Raw genomic sequence first — 18,989 nt, 5'->3', positions numbered from 1 at the left:
TATTTGAATAAAATTTTAATCAATAATTAATTTTGTTCGAAGCGAGGAGAATGAAAAAAAGCGTTTCTAGTATTTTCATTCCCTTAATTAAATTTCCTTTTATATATTTAGTAACGGTATTTTTCTCCAAATAAAAAAGTAAAGAGAAAAGTCAGGTGTCACGAAGGTTTCATAACTTTCTTAAAGCAACACTCTTATGTGGCATGTATGTCGTGCGAGCGCGACCAATATTGTATAACATCAAATTACGAGACAAAGAATCTGGAAATTTATACCTATTCCTCCCAAAATTCGTACTTTGCCTTCCGGAATTTCATCAATCTTGCGACGAGAACAGACATTAAATTAGAGCACAAGGAGAACGTTAAACAGTTCGCGTGCGACCCGCATTATTAAGTTTTGCCTCCCAGTCATATGTTCGTGTTAATAAACGCTTTCGAGGGTACGCTCTCGCAGAGAAGCATGGGCCCTTCTTTAATGCAAACATCGGTGGTTTCGAAGCGCCCAGAATATGTACGAAGCGCGTCAAAATCAACTGGCTGATGCAGCCAGTTGCAAGATAATGCATACCGGTCGACCATTCCGCCTCCACGTTAGCCCTGGAAAGGTCGAAACGTGACACGTGACAGCGAACCTTTGACCTTCGCGAAAATTGCGAAGTATTAAATTTTACGTTGACATTTAGTCCAGCAGAAATAAAAAAAAAGTCCATGTAGTTGACTGGCAAATTGATACCAATTGTTATATCTAGAAATTAAATCGTAATCAATGGTTAAATTAAAATTGCCTTTGCAACTTTAACACATAAAGGTAAAATAATCTTTCGAACGATTTTCAACGTGAATTCAATTTTAAAATACCAGTAAAATATAAATGTTACTTGTTACTGTTGGTAGTCAAAATATTGCTCAAGGCATAATTTAAACAAAAGTTCTTTCCATAGACGCCTTTTAACTGTGAAAAATCAATTTAATAACAAATGTATTTTTTGCCTGTATATTGAACTTTTTTTCGAGTACATTTAAATTTTAAAATTTTCATTAATAATGTTGATTGAATAACTCATATTATTTCGTAAAATTTTAGTTTTAATCCAACCTGCTTTTAAAAATGCAGACCCGTGCAAATGTACTTTTTTACATTTTTTTATGTCAATCATAGATTATTATTATTTTCTTTCATGAGCATTATATATCCTTAATGCATCGTAAAAATTCGGATTTGGGAGAATCCGTGACTCTCTTTTTCATATCTTGTTCTCTTCATGCCAAATTAATACGAACGGTAAAAGATGGAGAGAAGAGAAGAACAGATAAAGAAAGAGAGACGAAACAAGAAGGCACTTAGCGATGACTGCTCTAAAAAAGCATCCGGAGTCTACCCTAGTTAAGCTTTAATTAAACTCGGCGCGAGAGTTAACATCGCTGCATATAACAGATCGCGTTCCACGTCTCTGCGAAATTTTGCTATAAGCGTTTCGGTCCGTTGTATAATTAAGTGTATCGCGGACATCTGTTATGCCGAAAACTTCTACTTGACTCGATCCATATTAATCATGTAATCATAAAAAAAACGAATCACAAGTTCAGGCTTTTCAACGTCAGCTCATCACAACCGCAATCAACATTCGTCTTACACACATTTTACTACGTTTTTTTTTTTTGTATAACTTGTGTTTTTATATATAATAAAAAAAAGTTGACTGTTAATAATTTGAAGAAATTATGAAAAAAATATTGTTTCAGAATTATGATGAAAAACGGGCCAAGAGCTCGGCGGGGAAAAGCAGTGCAAAGGGCACCATCGCGCCTGTATAGAACGGTTGGTGGACCCATGAGATGTTTCAATAAAGCGCAATGTGTAGGTCCTGAATTTGTCGTTCGTGCCAATCAGCCCCCAAAAACATTGTGCGTGGGTCAAGTCAAGGTATGAAAATAAAAATAAATAATCAAGAACAGGATATTAGATGATTTAGAACTTCTATTTGTTCTGATATACACGCATATAGATTTTTATCTTTTATTTTTAATTTTTGATTTGTCATCAAATTAAAATTCACAAAAACAATTATACAAAATATTTTTAGTAAAAATGTTCAAAATCTTATGTTCACTTTCCATATAATCATACTGCTTTATCAAAAAACAAGCCATTTAAAAAGTTGAAAAAAAATTCAATAATTAGCAAGCAACTTTTTTACAAATAGTGGCTTATAAAATTCTGTAAAAGCTTCAAACAAAAAATGACTTCCGGTACCGGGAATCGAACCCGAGCCTCCTGGGTGAGAGCCAGGTATCCTAGCCACTAGACCATACCGGATGTTGTATGGTGTTTATGTCACATATCATCGCCTTCATCCAATTTTGATCATTCATTTAATTAAACGTTAAATAAATGTGATATAAATCTGTATTAATATAAAGATAGAAAAAAAAGAATACAGAAACCGGACATGTTTGAATATTTACAAAAATAGTAATTTGCAAAAGATATATTCCGGTACCGGGAATCGAACCCGAGCCTCCTGGGTGAGAGCCAGGTATCCTAGCCACTAGACCATACCGGATAATGACAACGTTTGATATAAATAATGATGTAGCAAGTAAAAATAATATAAAATATTTTTGTTAAAAAATATATTTAAAATATTATATTATTCTAAAATAAGAGAAAATATCTCTTTAATGACTAACATATTCTACTATTTAATATTTAATTCTTCAAAACAAAGAACAGTATAGAACAAAAAATATTTTAATAAAAATTAAGGCTCGATAAAAATAAATATACAAAAAATTTATAGTTATAAATGGCAAATTAATATTTTACATGTACATATTTTTTATATGATATTAAATTTTTGAATACTTACAAAATACATTAATTTGACAATCAATAAAAATATCAATAAAATAAATTAACAAATATAAATTAAATATGTTATTATTAATATACAAAATACATATTGTGTATGCATATACAAAAATATTTGGCAAAAAAAGTTTCCGGTACCGGGAATCGAACCCGAGCCTCCTGGGTGAAAGCCAGGTATCCTAGCCACTAGACCATACCGGATTGAATACGAAGAGGCTAAAATTCAAATATCAATTTGTTGATAGATTCAACTTTAATTTAAAATAGAATAAATTGTTTACATATATATATATATATATATATATATATATATATATATATATATATATATATACATATATATATATATATATATATATATATATATATATATATATATATAATAAAAGTATACATTAATTTTAAAAAATAATAGTCGATACAATCTATATAATATTATTACATAAAATAAAATATTAAAAACAGTATTAATTTTATTAAAAATATGTTTAAATTTTTGATATATTTAAAAAATTTAGCAAATTATATCCATTTTAATTTATTATTGCAATTAGTTCTTATATAAAAAAGTATTAAAATACTTAACAAAAATTTTTTAATTTATTGCTTTTTTAATTTTATTATAATGCTCTTTGAATTTTAATTAAACAATAAATTTATCTTTTTACTAAGTTTAAAATATAGAAAAAAAAATTTCCGGTACCGGGAATCGAACCCGAGCCTCCTGGGTGAAAGCCAGGTATCCTAGCCACTAGACCATACCGGATTACAATAACGGGTGATCTTAAGTGCATACTTGTAGTTATCTATTGGAATATCTGGAACCAAAAAGATTCCGGTACCGGGAATCGAACCCGAGCCTCCTGGGTGAAAGCCAGGTATCCTAGCCACTAGACCATACCGGATCACGGTATCGTGATTAATCCTTGCTATATACATGAATTTATATGACATGATCAATATATTTCGAAATATATACCTGAAATTGTTATATATTATTAAATAAAATTTATAATTTATAATACATACAAAATGACAAATAGATAGATAATTAGAAAAAAATCTCTGAAATATAAAACTGCACAGAAAAAAAATCAAAAACGAAATAATGATAAACTAATAACTCATTCGGTGTAGGCGGGCAGTTCTGGCCGGATAGTCGTAATAATGCTGACAGGACAACGCGTAGAGGTAACATGCGATCCTCAAAAGGTCACCGCCGGAGATTTATTTCAGGTAAGCTTTGAGAATAAATCAAATTATTTCTGCAAATATTTAATTTTTTTTATGATAATTATTAAATTCTGACAAAAATAATATACATTTTAAATACAACAAAAATATTTTTTTTTTTTGATACATCAAAATTATGATGTTTATATAAAAATTATTAATTAAAAATTTATTTAAAGAGAAAATATTCTCTAAAATTTAAAATTCGACCGTGTCGTATATCACATTCTTAAGGAAATTGATTAAAATTCAATCAAAACTACAAGCTATCGAAGATTGGAGAGTGTCCGTCACTGATAAGAAGCTCAATTTACCGACCAATTATATCTTAGTTAATGAATTAAAGCCATTCTATCAAAAGAAACATTTTCCTATATAATCTGTACTGATATTGAATTTGATAATATCGTAACATAACAGAAAATAAAAATGTCAATAAAACAGCAATAATAAATAAAAAAAAGCTAATCATTGAGAATAAAATCAAACACATCAATCATTATTTTTCATTTGTAACACGAAAATTATTCTCTTAATAAGCATTTACAGTATTCATTTATCTGCAAATCAGTATATGCATCATATTTGTATCATGTTACTAATAATTATTATTTTCACGTTAGCAATTTGTAACATGTTAATTTAAAGATAATAAAAAAATATTATAAAATATATTTTTTTTATGCAATTTATCAATGTAATAAACATTTTCAATAAGTAGTAAAATTAATTAAAATATTACGAATAATTTTCAGACTTCAACATTTTTTTTTAAATGCATTATTCTATTCTATTACGTAAAATTTTTTCGTTTTGTAAAATTTTTATCTGAAACTATTCTTCTCAGGACGGTAGTAAATCGTATCATCTGTAATTGAAATATATGATGTTTGGAGACTCTTTCACGAAGAAATTATATGCTTTTATTTATTGCGCGTACGGAAAAATGTATTATATCTCTGCGTGATAAAAAAATCCTTTAAAAAATGTTTTGTCCGCTAGTTCTCGAACGGAACTGATTCGATCGTAATACTCGCATGGTAGTGGCCTCTCAAAACCACGCTTAAGCCGCGAAAGCCAAGACGTGCCCGATTGTTTACGAGACCACAAATTCCGGCGTGAACTCGCGAGAAGTTCTGGCAAGCCGCCAAGCCTAATCATTATATATGACACATCCACAATAAACCACGAGTTATGTGATCTCAACAATGATTATATATCGTAATTTCTTCTTGTTTCATAAAAATCTATTCGTTTCAATATTTACGTCTAATATTATAGATGTTTTACTTGTAATACTAATGTAATATAATGAAAGAATTGCAGGAGTTAGCTCTATTATTATAAATTATTTATAAAAATATTAATTAAAATAAATTAATACCAACTGAAATCATTGTAATAATTGAAAATAGAAATTTATTTATTTATGTGTGATTAGAATATTAACAGCCGCAAATTTTAAAATTTTAGAGAAGCGTATAAGAAGTTTGTATCTATGTTAGCAAAAATGTTAAAGTAAAAAATACGAGAAAATAAAGCAAGTGAATTTAATACCATTCAAAGATTTGATACTTCAAAAAAATAAGTCTGTCTGAAGTTCACTTTTTTTTATATATGTATCTACATTTTTTTTATATATCTACTTAATTGAAGCTTTCGAACGTGACCAGAGTATTTTAGCGTGCAGTTTTTAATAGGTGATCGATTTATGGGGCGACGCTGGAAAGAGAGAATTCACCGCAAAGTTCCCAATTAGGTTACTCCTGCAAATTCGTGCCAATAGAAAATTATCTCTACGGTGAAAATATAGGTATTGTACGTCGTGCTACAATAAACTTTTAGAGCAATTAAATGCAACCGTGCTCTCTGCATTTAATTGCCTGTCTCACATCATAAATTCCGTGAGGAACCATAGTTTATGAACATTATCTCAGCTTTCTATCTGGCATATTTGGTTTTTTATTGCATAAATTAAATATGTTAAAAATATCGAACATAATATCAATAAAAATTAAAAAATCTCAAGTAAAAGTATAATATTCATGTAAGTTTCATGTATTCGGTTTTGATAAAAATTATTTATGTTGCAATTAATTATGTTGCATATCGAGACGTAAATAAATGCAATTTATCAAGAAATTAAACTACCTGATGTAATTACAACACATTTGTCTGCTTTATTAATCAAGGCGAATCTACTATCAGTAGATCTGATTCACGTGTATATTAATTGTTTCCAATTTCCAGACACGAGCATCTAATATTGCTTTATACGTTATATGCAAATCCTTTCAGGCTATTGTCCAAGCGGAGAGTCTAGACGAGAATTTCACTTTGGGACTGGCCGTGCTACTGGCCGGGGATTTCGCGATATTACCGCCCGATACGAAATTAAATAAAGTCGCACCACCGGGGTGGTTAAGCAGCGGCAAGAGCAAAAGCCTCCTGGGTCTACCAACCAGTTTCATGCTATATCTGCGGCTTCGATTTTTTTTGCCATCCCTTCGCGGTATCAGGTATTTGTTCTCAAATGAGCCCCAACAATAACATTACTGCAACTCGATTACAACTAACTTATCTTTCTCTATTTCACTTTCGCAGAAGCTGGATATCGATGCATTTGCTATATCTACAAATAAGGCGATGTATACTGGAGCAGCAGTTGGTCTGCCCCTATTCCGAATTAATCAATCTGACGGGCCTTGCACTTCAAGCCGAATTCGGAAACTACAATGTCAATGTGAGTTAACGAGAATTACACGATACGCTATTCTTGAGATAAAATTACCGTCAACGATACGAAATGGTGAAATGAACAATAATTAAATTCTAAATAATAAAAATTAAATAAAATTAGAAGCTGCATCATTGTACCGAGCATATGTGCGAAATTCGCTTTTTGCGAAAATTTTACATCCTCCTATCAATTACGGCAATCAACTTTTATTTTGTAACTATAAAATCTCGAATATTTCATAAAAATTTATGCGTGCAAATGCAAATTTGAAAAATTTTAATCTAATGATTTCAGTATCAAGGAATTTCTAAATCTAAGACTGTTAACATTTAAATAAAAAAAGATATTTTCTAATTTCTAATATAAATTCAATTATTATATAGAAAAAAAAGAAAAAATTCAGCTATTAATAATAAATTATAAAGCGAAATTTCAGAAATGTTTTATCTAAGGAAATAATATTAGAGACGTTGTTTTGATGCCGTGGGCGATTAATAATAATTATGATAGAATTCGCGGATAATTTCTCTGCTTTATCGGAATTATTTTACGTTTTACAGGAGCACGGCTGTGGGCATTATTTCCTTCTCGAGCATTACGTGCCGGAGTCCCTGATATTGAGCGCAGACCGGCATCAATTGCAGCCCTGCGTCGACGCCGATACACTTCGAGCGCAGCTACACCGGGCTCACCGCGAACGCCGTGGCTTAGACTCGAACAAAGCCGAAGAGATGTTCATAACTCACGCGCAGTCCCTGCCAGATTACGGCTCACACTACTACATCGCCACGGTGGACTCGAAGGAGCTCGAGAAGCTAATGGTACAGCAGAGAAAAGGGAAGAGGACCGTGTCCGACAACCGCAATGTCGCATCGTCGCTCGATGGCGTGGAAAACGCTTATCGCCAGAAGAAATCTTTAGAACAGGAAGCGTGTCCTGCTTACGGCAACATCGGAGTTCCGCGATTAGGCTCTTGCGAGAACGTGCCGATAATTCCTTACGCGGACGAGCGCGCAAAAAGCACAAGATTGTATCACGACGAAATGTGCATTAATAAGAACAATAATAACAATATTATCATTAATAGCATTAACGGCAATAACAATAAAAATAAGACCGGCAAGAAGAAAGCGGAGAGCAACGTGTGGCTGGCGATACACGCTCAAGGCTTGAAGCTGCTAGAACGAGGAGGAGAGCCGAGGGAGAGAACGGAACTGGCTCACTTTCAGTGGCGGGATGTGCAGACGTTGAGTTACAGCAAGAGTTGCCTGGTAGTGTACAGCAAGTTGAACGGAAAACGATGCAAGTTCAAGCTAAGGATGGATCATCGAAAGTAAGTTAGCCTGTCGCGATTTGAATAGTATAAAGTGCCAGCGAATGAGAAAATGTTTATCGAATATATATGACATCCTGCCACTTGCAATGACGACCTATACAAAGTGTACGTTATCTTTTTATTTTTCAGAAGTTACTTCGCCTTTAAGCTAACTTCCCTGCATCATCAGTTCTTTCTAAGGCTTCGTTCAGAGCTTACGTCGCTCCAGGGCCTCGCGAATGGTATATATGTATATGTATATACACGTTTCTTTCTAACGATTAAATTTGCTGAAATGCTTAGAATTTAAACTTTCACGAAAATTACGTAGTATTTCAACTACTTAATTTAAAACATTTTGTCGAATGAACGAAGAATTTTGATATTTTCCTCTCTTATAAAAATCTTTTCGGAAAATATTCGAGAAAATTAAACGTGATATTATAATCATATTAACAAGTCAACCAAAAAATTAAATACAAAAATATAATTTTAATATTTTAATTAATGCTACTAATATTTCTCAAATTATGTGTCATTGTTATTAAATTTGTTATAATGTCTGTGAAATAAAATAATTAATGTAAAAAATAATATTTAGTAAATTTTCTACAAATTATTTTATAAAGTGTTATTTTTTTTTTAAACATCCTAATATAAAATCAATTTTCGTCGTTTTTTAGATTTTGGAGTGCCTCTGACAACGGAAGCCAAACCATCGCCATTGAAAGTCAAGATCAATGACGGTAAAACTAAAATAGCGATTGCAAACACAGTCAAGGTGCAAAAGAAAATGAATTATCCGATGCAATTGGAGGAGTATCAAAATAAGGAGAACGAAAATCCTCAGAAGGACATTAACGTGGTGGCAACGAAAGACGTCGGTCGTGAACCCGGCTTTTATTCGTCCGAAGAAGATGCTCTTTACGCGCAAGTAAACGTGCGATTAGAGCCAGAAGGTCAATCGCGAGACACAGAAGAGGAATCGGAGAGAGGTTTAACGACGCCGAATGAGATTTTGTTGGAACCTAAATCAAGCTTATTGGAAACGAAATCGGAGGACGATAAACTCTACGGTTCCCCTCAAAGAGACAGCGAGACTGAAATCGAATGCACGTATTCGCTCCCGAAAACCATATCGAACAATATCAATCAGTTGGAAAAACCTAACAATCCTGAAGAATTATATGCCGCTATTAATAAGGTGCGTCTATCGGGAAAGAATGAATTTCCTGTTCCGGACGAAGTTTGGAATGTGTCAGACGTGAGGAAGACACTACAAAAGGTAGTAGTCTCAATATATATTATACAAATCGTTCATTATTCTTTCAAATATCCAAACTTGTTTAAAAATTTTCATTTCATTGAAATGATCATACCTCTCTATTTAATGATACTTGTTATTCTAGATGAAGACATCTAGTTTACCGAATTACGGCGTGCCAAAACAGTCGGGTGGTTTTCGTACACCCAGCTTACCACGTCGATTGGGTGTGAAAATGGGAACACGAGCGATCTACAGTAGCTTGGTGCAAAAAGATATCGCGCTTACCGACGACACGGAATCGCTATCTCTAAAATCCGATACCGAATCGTCTATTCAATCAATATCAGCGCGATCCACCGAATCACCCATGCCGGAAGCATATGTGCTGAGTAAATAATTATTTAATTATATTATTTAATTATATTTTGTATATATGTGATACATAAAATATATTTATATTTTTTATATATGTATAAATATATTTTATATATATATATATAAGAATTTTACACGAAAAATATATTTTACTTAACTGCGTTTTATTTTCCTTGACAGATGCCGATATACGAACCGACGACGAAACTTTTCGGGTTCCGGAAGACGAATCGATGTCGGCATCTTTAATGGCTCGTTTAGAAGAGCTGTCGTTTGCCGAGGAACGAGTTTTACACACGATCAAATTGGAACGCGGCCACGGTGGTAGCATAGGTTTGCAAGTGATGGAGGGTAACGGTGGCGTTTATGTTCAGGCGGTCTCTGTTGGCGGATCAGCTGATATGGCCGGGAACGTCAATAAAGGTTCGTAAGAGAGTAAAATATCTACTCTTGTTTTGAAGTAGAAATAACTAACTCATTCGCAGTCGAGATTGCAATCCAAATATTAAGAAATACATAAATAAGAAAAAGGAAAAAGAAAAATAAAATATAAATATATAAAAATAAATGCTTTTATTAAATTTTGTGATAGGTGACCGGATCGTAGCAATAAACGGTCAGAATCTGCTCAACCTCCGATATGAGGACGCTCTGAAGATGCTGCAGAGTTCGTCTGAAACGGTCGAGTTGGTTCTCTCGCAACCCGCTAAACGAAAGAATATAGACTCGAGAGATGACCAGAACCAGGGTCCCATAGAAAACCATTACTTACAGTGAGTATTCTTTAGTGCAATAAATTTGAAAATTTACTAATGAAAGATATTTTGCGAAAACGAGTTTACCCACATCAGTAGTATTAATAAATAAATTTAAAACGCACCGTTTTATATAGTGTTAATCTGGTGCATATAAACAAAATAAAATTAATTTACCGAATTAAATAATTCTTACATTGCACTGTTAAGAATAAGGATTTTTCTCTATTCGCAAAATTAATCCTTCCGATCTTCCCTTCGTTCGCAGTGACATCAAATTCGATGTGTCAGAGGCGGAAACGTCAAGTATAATGAACAAATGGATCGTTCAGAAAACCACGGATGTAGCGTCAGTGCAGAACACCTCGAGCGCATACAGTAGTGCCGCGTCTAGCGCGATGGGCAATCATAATAATGCGAACAGCCTATATATGACTGACTTTGTTGACAATAACGCATTAAAATCTGCCAGTATGCTGCTATCTATAGAAGATTTCGACGTCAGTAGAACAAGCCGTCAAGTTTTTATTTAGGTAAACAATATAATTTATATATATATATATATATATATATATATATATATATATATATCTTATATTTACATGTAATTTTTTCGACGACTTATTACATTTCGCATTATTATTGAAAACGTTATGAAAAATTTTATTTGCGAAAGGATTATTACCTCTATATTACTGTGCACGATCATATTGAACAGTTGACATCACTCGTTTATAGATAATCGAATTTCTATTATCCATTTAGCGGCCGAAGCCCCGCTTGAAGGTGTTAAAGTACTTCGTAGCACTTACTATTCATTCCTTGAATAAAAATATTAAACACGATATCATATTTCAGAAAGATGACAATTTTGCTTCATATATTTACCAAGTACTAAAATAATTTTATAAAATTTTATAAAATTTTATAAAAAAATTGCTGATATTTCTCTTAAATCAGCGTTTGAAGAAACTAAAGTTCAAATTGGATGTAACATATTTTGTTCACTAATTTATTTATAATATTTTATACAATAAAAAAAATTGTCCTAATAATATCATGCAATGTTTCTTCAATTCTATATTTAATGCAATTACATCTAGGATAAAATTAAAGCTTGATATATATAAGTATAGCTATTGATTATATAGAAAAAAGGGGATGCCTACTATGGTCATTGCTAAGGAATCACCTTCAGTTTGTCTCGAACGGTGTGACATCGTAGTTACTCTCTCGCGCTCGCGTTTTAATTTAATAATTCGCCCGTGAAGTATATATTTATATCTTCATTTGTGTTATGCATAACTGTAAGAATCGCAACATAAACATTATCATAATTTATCAATTTTTAACATTTTATTATAATCTATATTTCCCTGAAAGAATCATTAAGAATCACTTGTTTTTATCAAAATTAAATAATCTATTTCTAAAATCCCAAATCTCTTTTTTCATGATAGATAACGGAAATTCGGCTGATCCACCCGTACCACCGCGACGAACAAAACGCAAGAACAAACCTGCATCGATCGTGTCATCGGTAACGAGAAGCGATGCAATAGAAACGACGAACGACGATGCGAGATCTCGGCAAAAATGTCCGCTGCAGCCACCCCTGTCGGAAAAATGTCGATGGAACGAATCTCGATCTGTCGAAAACCGCGATCCGCAATGCGACATTGCGGCGAGCTGTTCGAAAACTGAAAGTGTCAACGAGCGATTCCATCGCGAGAATTGCAACGCCGACATCGCTACGGATGTGATCGAAAAGAACTTTCCGCGATCGCGCGATGACGATACGATATCCGCGAAAGAAATCCCGCCGAGAATCGACAAAGCAAACGACGACCTAGTTCCGGCAGAGTCGGCCGCTTTGAAACCGCCACTTCTGCCTTTCCCCGACATCGTATTGCCTAAGCGAAGAACACTCGACAAATATCCGCCACTTTTTTTCACGCTACATGATTTCGAAGATGTAATGTCTGCCGCGTGGGATGGAGATAAAAGCGCGTCTTCAGCGACCCTCGAGAATAAAACGTCGACAGCGCAAATATTGGATGTCGAAGATGATATCTCTTTTCGCGTGACGACGACGAATCTTCCATTCGGAAAGTGCCTAGGTAGATGGAAAGACTCTTTTGATAATGATGAGTTCATAGAGAAACTCGATTACTACCGACTAGACAATAACAAGAATAAAAGCGATCGGACAAAAATTAAAAGATTATCTAATTATGACAGTTTTGATAACGATCATCGTACAGGCACAAAAGTACAATTCGTAATCGACTCGTCTCCTTCCAAACACAACGATAATATAAAATTCGATGTGCCGTCTGATAATTTACAAAGCTGCGAATCTATTTTCGACAATGAAAAATTTAATAAGCAAAGCATTGCATCTTTCGCAAAATTATCTGAAATCCGAGAGGAATTTACGGACGTAAAAGATTGTGGCGACAATTTGCGAGATAAATTATGCGCTTCGAGTGCCGAGAAACGGAATACCACAAGAGAATACGATCCTTTTATGATAACCGACACAAACAAAGTTGACATGAAATTAAAGACAATTCCACAAACTCATTATGATAATATTAATGACGAGAAGATTCATAAAGAGGATTCTAATTTCATATCGCGAAACGAGCATGTCAGCAATGAAAATCTCAGAATCGGAAATGAAAATATGACGAGTACAATAACGAAGGAAATTATCACGAACGATGAATACGCGGTAATAGATCAAAGTGGAATGTTAGATCCTTCAAAAATCACAGATAGCGTTTGTTGCTTTACAGATAAAAGTTTAAAAGCAGTTTGCAGTAATGCAGAAGAAGCAAACGCGGCAAAAATAACTCAGAAAAGTATACACCAAGAAGAAGAAATATCTTTGAAAAAAAGCGGTGATGATATCAAAGAGAAGTGCATTGTTGAAAACGAGAAAACTTACGTCAACGAGTCACTTCTAAGTTTTTTAAATAAACGCGATGACGATAAATCGAGCATTCTCACTAATAATTTTACAAACGAATCGTTTCGAATCGAAGACACTAGACGATTGTCGACGAAAGAGCATAAAGAAAAAAGTGATTTTGTGGATTCTAAATATAATCGTGAAGAAGCTTCGTCATCGAAAGAGATTTTCGCGAAAAGCGTTCCCGTGAAGATTAGACGAAATTCTTTTTTGGAGACAATGTTGTCTGATGATTTAGATACCTTCATAAATTGCGCAATTTCTACTAAAACTGTTATGTCTTCTATGAGCATGAATAAAGAATTAAGTATATCGAATGAATCAGCAAATAAAATTCGAGAATCGGATATCACGAAAAAAAATGAACACGTGTGTAATTTCTATAACAAAACGACGAAAGTAGACACGGAAAACCAAGAAGACTCTATAAAGACGAAAAAAAAAAATATTAAAGTTTCAAGCGCTGACATAAAATCAATGCAATCAGAGAATAAAAACGCCTGCAATGTGAAGAGTGACGTTTTGAACGAGTTGCTCTGCAACTTTAGTAACATAAAGTTAAAAATAGTGAGTCCCGAAAATAAGAAATCAGCGGTGAAGATAGACGATGACAAAAATATTGCTCGTTCAATCGCGATGGATAACGGAATTTCTAAAGAGAAAGAAAGAGCATCCAAATCACTTGAAAGATTTAAAAACGAAGTTTGCGATATTTCTATAAGCGCCAAGTTTACTGGAATAAATAATAACATGGCGATCGATAAGAAAATCGCAAAGCAAGACCTTACGGAAATAAACATTGAAAAAAAACTTCAAGAGCTCGAAAATAACACTTACAATTTAACGATTGGGGAAATCATAAAGAATAAAAATAATGAAGTATCAAAGTTTAACGAATCCTGTAATATTAAAAATAAAACTGTGAATGACCTATTTATAGAAAAGACGATCGACGAAAATATTTCAAATATCAGAACAGAAGAGATCTGCGTGAAAACGAGAATCGAGGAAATGTCCGAAGGCATAAAAAATACTGATCAAGTTAAACAGGAATCTAAAAAGTTGCGAGACATTTGTGTTCCCAAGACGATACTTAAAAAAAATAGCGCCAGGTGCGAGCAGCAGCAGATGAGTAGGTTTCAAAAAAGAATTCCCATCGGAGCGCCCGCAACCATGAATAAGATTTTCGATAGCAAAGAATTCGAGTCAATCGCGGTTGCGTCGCGCAGTCTGGAAAATAAAAGGAAGTTCGAGATAAATTCGAAACAGACTCACAGTCACGGCAAAGAAAAGACTGAAGAAGTAATTACGGTCAGTGAGGCCGACGATGATGAAAAGAGAGTCGCGAACCGATCGACGTTAGCATTATTAGACGATACAATGAGTAGCGACGATAAATGTGCCATAGCTAGGAAAACTACTTCCATAATCCCTTGTAATAATAATGACAATAACAAAGCCGTAACTCCCGTAGTTAACATAAGTAACGACCAATCATTTCGCGACGTTGTAACGATAACCCCGGGTAAAGTTAGGAGCTTCGTTAAATACTACGAGATTCGGGGCGACGCGACGACCGTCGAGAGACATTCTAAAAGTAAAGATAAAGAGAAAGTAATTAAGCGTAAGTCCACGAAGAGTCAAGCGCCATCCGTTGTCGCGAGGAACTCGCAGCCGGAAGCAATAATGGAAGGAAAGGAAACAATAGGCGAAAGCAAAAGCGTTAAATCAAATAATATACTCGAAACGTCATTTAATAAAAATCAATTTTCGACGTTCATCCCGAAAGCTTCTGCCGACGATTCAATCTGTAAAACAGCGAAAGAGAAATCGAAGGTGACGAAAGGATACGAAAAGAGCGATTCGCACGTGATTGACAAGAAGACACGTGCGCCACTCACTAAAACTGGCGCAAAAAAGTCGGTACAGTTTCTGAGCGGTTTCACTGTGATCCACTCGGCAACTTTCGACGAGAATGATTCCACAGAGATCGTTACTGACGACGAAGTAAACACATTGAAAAAGAGGCGAGCCCCCGGAATACCGTCGTCGCGGGATTCCGATGGTTGCCAAGAACTTATTCGCGAGATCAAGAAATCGGAAAAACTGCCGGATGCGGAAAAAAGTTCCTTTCAGCGACGGGAGGCCATTGCTCAGGTTAGTAAAACAATATTTTCTTTGATTATATTATTTAATAAAATTTATCTGATAATAATAATATTGCTTTTCAAACATTATTTTTATAATTTTTTAAAAAAATTTTTCTATATTTCACGAATCTCTCTCTTTTTATTTGTAAAATCTTGGACATTTGTAATTAAACACAATATTTTTTTTACTATCTTTGTTAAATTAAAATTTTTAAATGTGAATTCACTCTGATTCAATGAAAAATCAGCTCGTATTATATATTTGAAGAATAAATTTGTCTCTTTCCAGATACACGCAGTAACCAATCACGGGAAAAATTCAGGTATTAATTGCTTCGTTTCAAAACCAAAAACCCCGCAGCTCATATTTTACTGTACTGTATAGGTAACACGTAGTCTTTTATGAGCCGTTGCTCCGAGTCTCCAAAATTATATCGCGTGTCAATACGAATCCCTGCGTTTCGACTTCCGCCACCAATCGAAGAATAGATTTTACAATGCTATACAATGCCTGCTAAAGAGTAATTACGTTTGTTAATGCAGTTTTACGTTTATTTCAGAATTCAGATTTTATTTTAAAGCCAAAATCTTTTTATTCTTTGTGTACAACTCGTCGCAAAATTAAATTACTTTAATATAAAAAATTGTAAATCACACTTTTTGGAATAAATTAAATGTTTCACATGTGACTACTTTATTTATATAATATTTTGCTGTAAAGATATCTTTGGTTTCAAATAAAATTTTAATCAAAATGATTCTGAGATAAGATAAATAGATTTACTTTAAAGTAAAATTATATAGTTTCGGTTTATCCGTTGGAATTATTCATTCGGCTGGACTCTACGCGCTACGTGTCTTGATAAATGAGATACGCCACGTGCAAAATTCAGTTCCAATAAGCCGATCGCGCGCATCCTGATAAAAGCGACAAGTGGATTTGCAATGACCAAATTTTCCGTGTGTTCCGAAAGGATTCGCAGTGAATCGTCCAGCAAACAAACCCCTCGCTGCTCGATCCCAAGTGGTTTAACTGCACAGCGCGGTCTAGTTATTCTGTGAACGAATTCTGTCGATTTATGGAAGAGGAGAATAGTTTTTTTGCGCCAGGCAATTGTCCGGTTTGTGAACCGTAAAACACTCTAATTTACTGACTTCCTCTCAGTATTACACAATTTTTTTCTTTTTGATTTAACTTTGTTTGACTTGGATATAATTACTCTTCTTGTATAGGTACAATTGGCAAAAAATCTCTATAAATAGATAGATTTTAATAATTTTAGAATGCTTGAAAAAAGTTAGCTAAATTTAAAAGAAAAGGTATAATAATTTTAAAAATCTTTAAATGTCTCGTTTTAAATATACAAATAAATATATTTGTATAAAAATATTGATGACTTTTTTGACAATATGTAAAAAACGAATTTCATCTTACATAAGCGATATGAACATCTTCAAGGTAAAATTGTAAGCATGCGCTATTTTAAAATTCGAAAATGATGCCACTGTTGTACGCAGGAAGAGCAAGTTGTAAAAATTCGTCTCGTAGATCTATTCTTCTTTTGGAAGCTCCGTGTTTTGTCATTAGCTTATGTGAATATTTTAGATGAGAGGGCAGCTTGTAGCTCTGTTATTGTCGAGATCTTCCTTGCGAGTTTTTCGACGACACGCGTATCGGGAAAATCGCCCTAATTTACATAGATAGAATAGCGGCGAAATGCACTTGTTGCACCATTTATGTTGTGCGTACATGTTCGTTTAGGACTGGCTCAGGTTCTATTCAGAATTATGTTTTCAGCTTCTGCGCCTCTGACTAGATTTAATATATGTATGTTACAAATACGTGCTGCAAAAAATATTCTTTGTTGATACCGATTAATGACGCGTGACAAGATATATATTTTTTAAATCATTTAATTATTATAATTTATAAAAAGTGAACTTTAAGTAACGTGCAATTTCATAAGCTAAATACAGAAAAATATTAAAAAACACGCAATTAAATGTTGTTTACAATAACAGATGTTATTTCATTTATTTACGATAAAATTAATAGTTTTTTTTTTTTTTTTAAATTCTTTGAATGTAAAATAATATTGTAGTATAAAATGCATATCGCGGTTGCATGTAATCCTTCTTCATTGAGTTCCTATCTATTTTGCAATAAAGATTCAGTATCACGACGGAAGTACGATGCAGTATGATACGTGATGAAGCAATTCCATTGGAAAGAAAAAACGTGCAATTCCGCGATAAACGAGATATAACGCGCCTGTAATTACATAACAATAGATTCTGTTGACTTATTGTAAGTATTATATGATTTATCATACACAAGCGACTGTATACTGGAAGATATATGTATATTGGAAATGCTTATTAAGATTTTAGTCTTATTATATGCGCATATATATATACGTATACACAATTGCTACGCGTATTATTATCATATATAAGTATATGTACACAGTAAATGTAAGTATTATTATGCGCGGTCTACTAATTATGTGAAATGCTTTGTGAGCAGTATTCCCTATTGATTGTGCATACGTTTTATATAACGTTACTTGACACACATAAATAGATCAAAATGCGGATTTCGTAAGAGATGCAGCTTCTATCTGATAAAAGCAATAAATTTTAAAACGCGGCGCGACGGTTGCCCTTTATCGTCTCTTTCGTATATGTGCGCCAGATCTTGTTAAACGTCGATAACAATTAATTTTAATATAATTACTAATCACTTTACGATTAATTTATACTGACAATATTCAGTTTCTAAAGAAAAAGAAACTGCGCTTTAAATTATTTTCAATAATTGAATCCAATATCTATTTGCGATAGAATTTTTTCTTAGCGACGAATCGTAACAATTAAGAGAACAAAGAATATGCTGCAAAGAATATACTGTACATTTGAATGTATCTGGCAAAAAGAGTTAGAAGACTTGTTAGAAATAGTATATAGAAAAGAATAAAAAAAAAAAAAAACGGTACTGTGCAACGGAGTAATTTAAAACACTTTCATCGTTCTTTTTCCTCGATGCGTTTTCAGACTAAAAGATATATTAATAGGTATTTTATAATATTTAGGAGAAATTTATATATGTAAATGAAAGATCCATGCGTATCTGCCAAGTTTTGCGCTTGGCTATATTCGATGATTCGCAATTTGTTGAACTATACAATTCTCATTTACATTTATTCAAACAGATATAACTACTAGCAGTGTACGTTTATATTTCTGCGCTGAATGCTAAATAAATTATTATTTTTTATGATGTATAACAACTTTTTTCTTTCA

The 18,989-nt window shown here is 33.2% G+C and overlaps 1 protein-coding gene and 5 non-coding genes across 8 annotated transcripts in view; 1 reads left to right on the top strand and 5 right to left on the bottom strand.

Annotated features, from left to right (window-relative positions):
• Positions 1–12,168, top strand: part of LOC126855631 (uncharacterized) — an 80,137-nt gene extending 67,969 nt beyond the window's left edge. For all 3 annotated transcript variants that reach the window (XM_050603479.1, XM_050603564.1, XM_050603635.1), the window contains exons 7-18: positions 1,746–1,926; positions 4,012–4,110; positions 6,406–6,626; positions 6,712–6,850; positions 7,408–8,180; positions 8,313–8,404; positions 8,846–9,447; positions 9,572–9,818; positions 9,985–10,227; positions 10,397–10,577; positions 10,828–11,092; positions 12,020–12,168. In XM_050603479.1, coding sequence (XP_050459436.1) covers positions 1,746–1,926; positions 4,012–4,110; positions 6,406–6,626; positions 6,712–6,850; positions 7,408–8,180; positions 8,313–8,404; positions 8,846–9,447; positions 9,572–9,818; positions 9,985–10,227; positions 10,397–10,577; positions 10,828–11,092 — 3,043 coding nt within the window. In that variant the 3' untranslated portion in view covers positions 12,020–12,168. The remainder of the gene's footprint in view (positions 1–1,745; positions 1,927–4,011; positions 4,111–6,405; positions 6,627–6,711; positions 6,851–7,407; positions 8,181–8,312; positions 8,405–8,845; positions 9,448–9,571; positions 9,819–9,984; positions 10,228–10,396; positions 10,578–10,827; positions 11,093–12,019) is intronic.
• Positions 2,248–2,319, bottom strand: Trnae-cuc (transfer RNA glutamic acid (anticodon CUC)). Its single transcript has one exon. It is a non-coding gene; the product is annotated as a tRNA-Glu (tRNA).
• On the bottom strand, positions 2,495–2,566 carry Trnae-cuc (transfer RNA glutamic acid (anticodon CUC)). Its single transcript has one exon. It is a non-coding gene; the product is annotated as a tRNA-Glu (tRNA).
• On the bottom strand, positions 3,004–3,075 carry Trnae-uuc (transfer RNA glutamic acid (anticodon UUC)). Its single transcript has one exon. It is a non-coding gene; the product is annotated as a tRNA-Glu (tRNA).
• Trnae-uuc (transfer RNA glutamic acid (anticodon UUC)) lies at positions 3,569–3,640 on the bottom strand. Its single transcript has one exon. It is a non-coding gene; the product is annotated as a tRNA-Glu (tRNA).
• Positions 3,708–3,779, bottom strand: Trnae-uuc (transfer RNA glutamic acid (anticodon UUC)). Its single transcript has one exon. It is a non-coding gene; the product is annotated as a tRNA-Glu (tRNA).
• Positions 12,169–18,989: the final 6,821 nt, after the last annotated feature.

This window comes from Cataglyphis hispanica, chromosome 1 (assembly GCF_021464435.1).
Source record: "Cataglyphis hispanica isolate Lineage 1 chromosome 1, ULB_Chis1_1.0, whole genome shotgun sequence".
In the NCBI taxonomy this organism is placed as follows: Eukaryota; Metazoa; Arthropoda; class Insecta; order Hymenoptera; family Formicidae; genus Cataglyphis; species Cataglyphis hispanica.
Note: the sequence above shows the minus strand (reverse complement) of the source record. Positions and strands in the feature narration are given on the sequence as shown.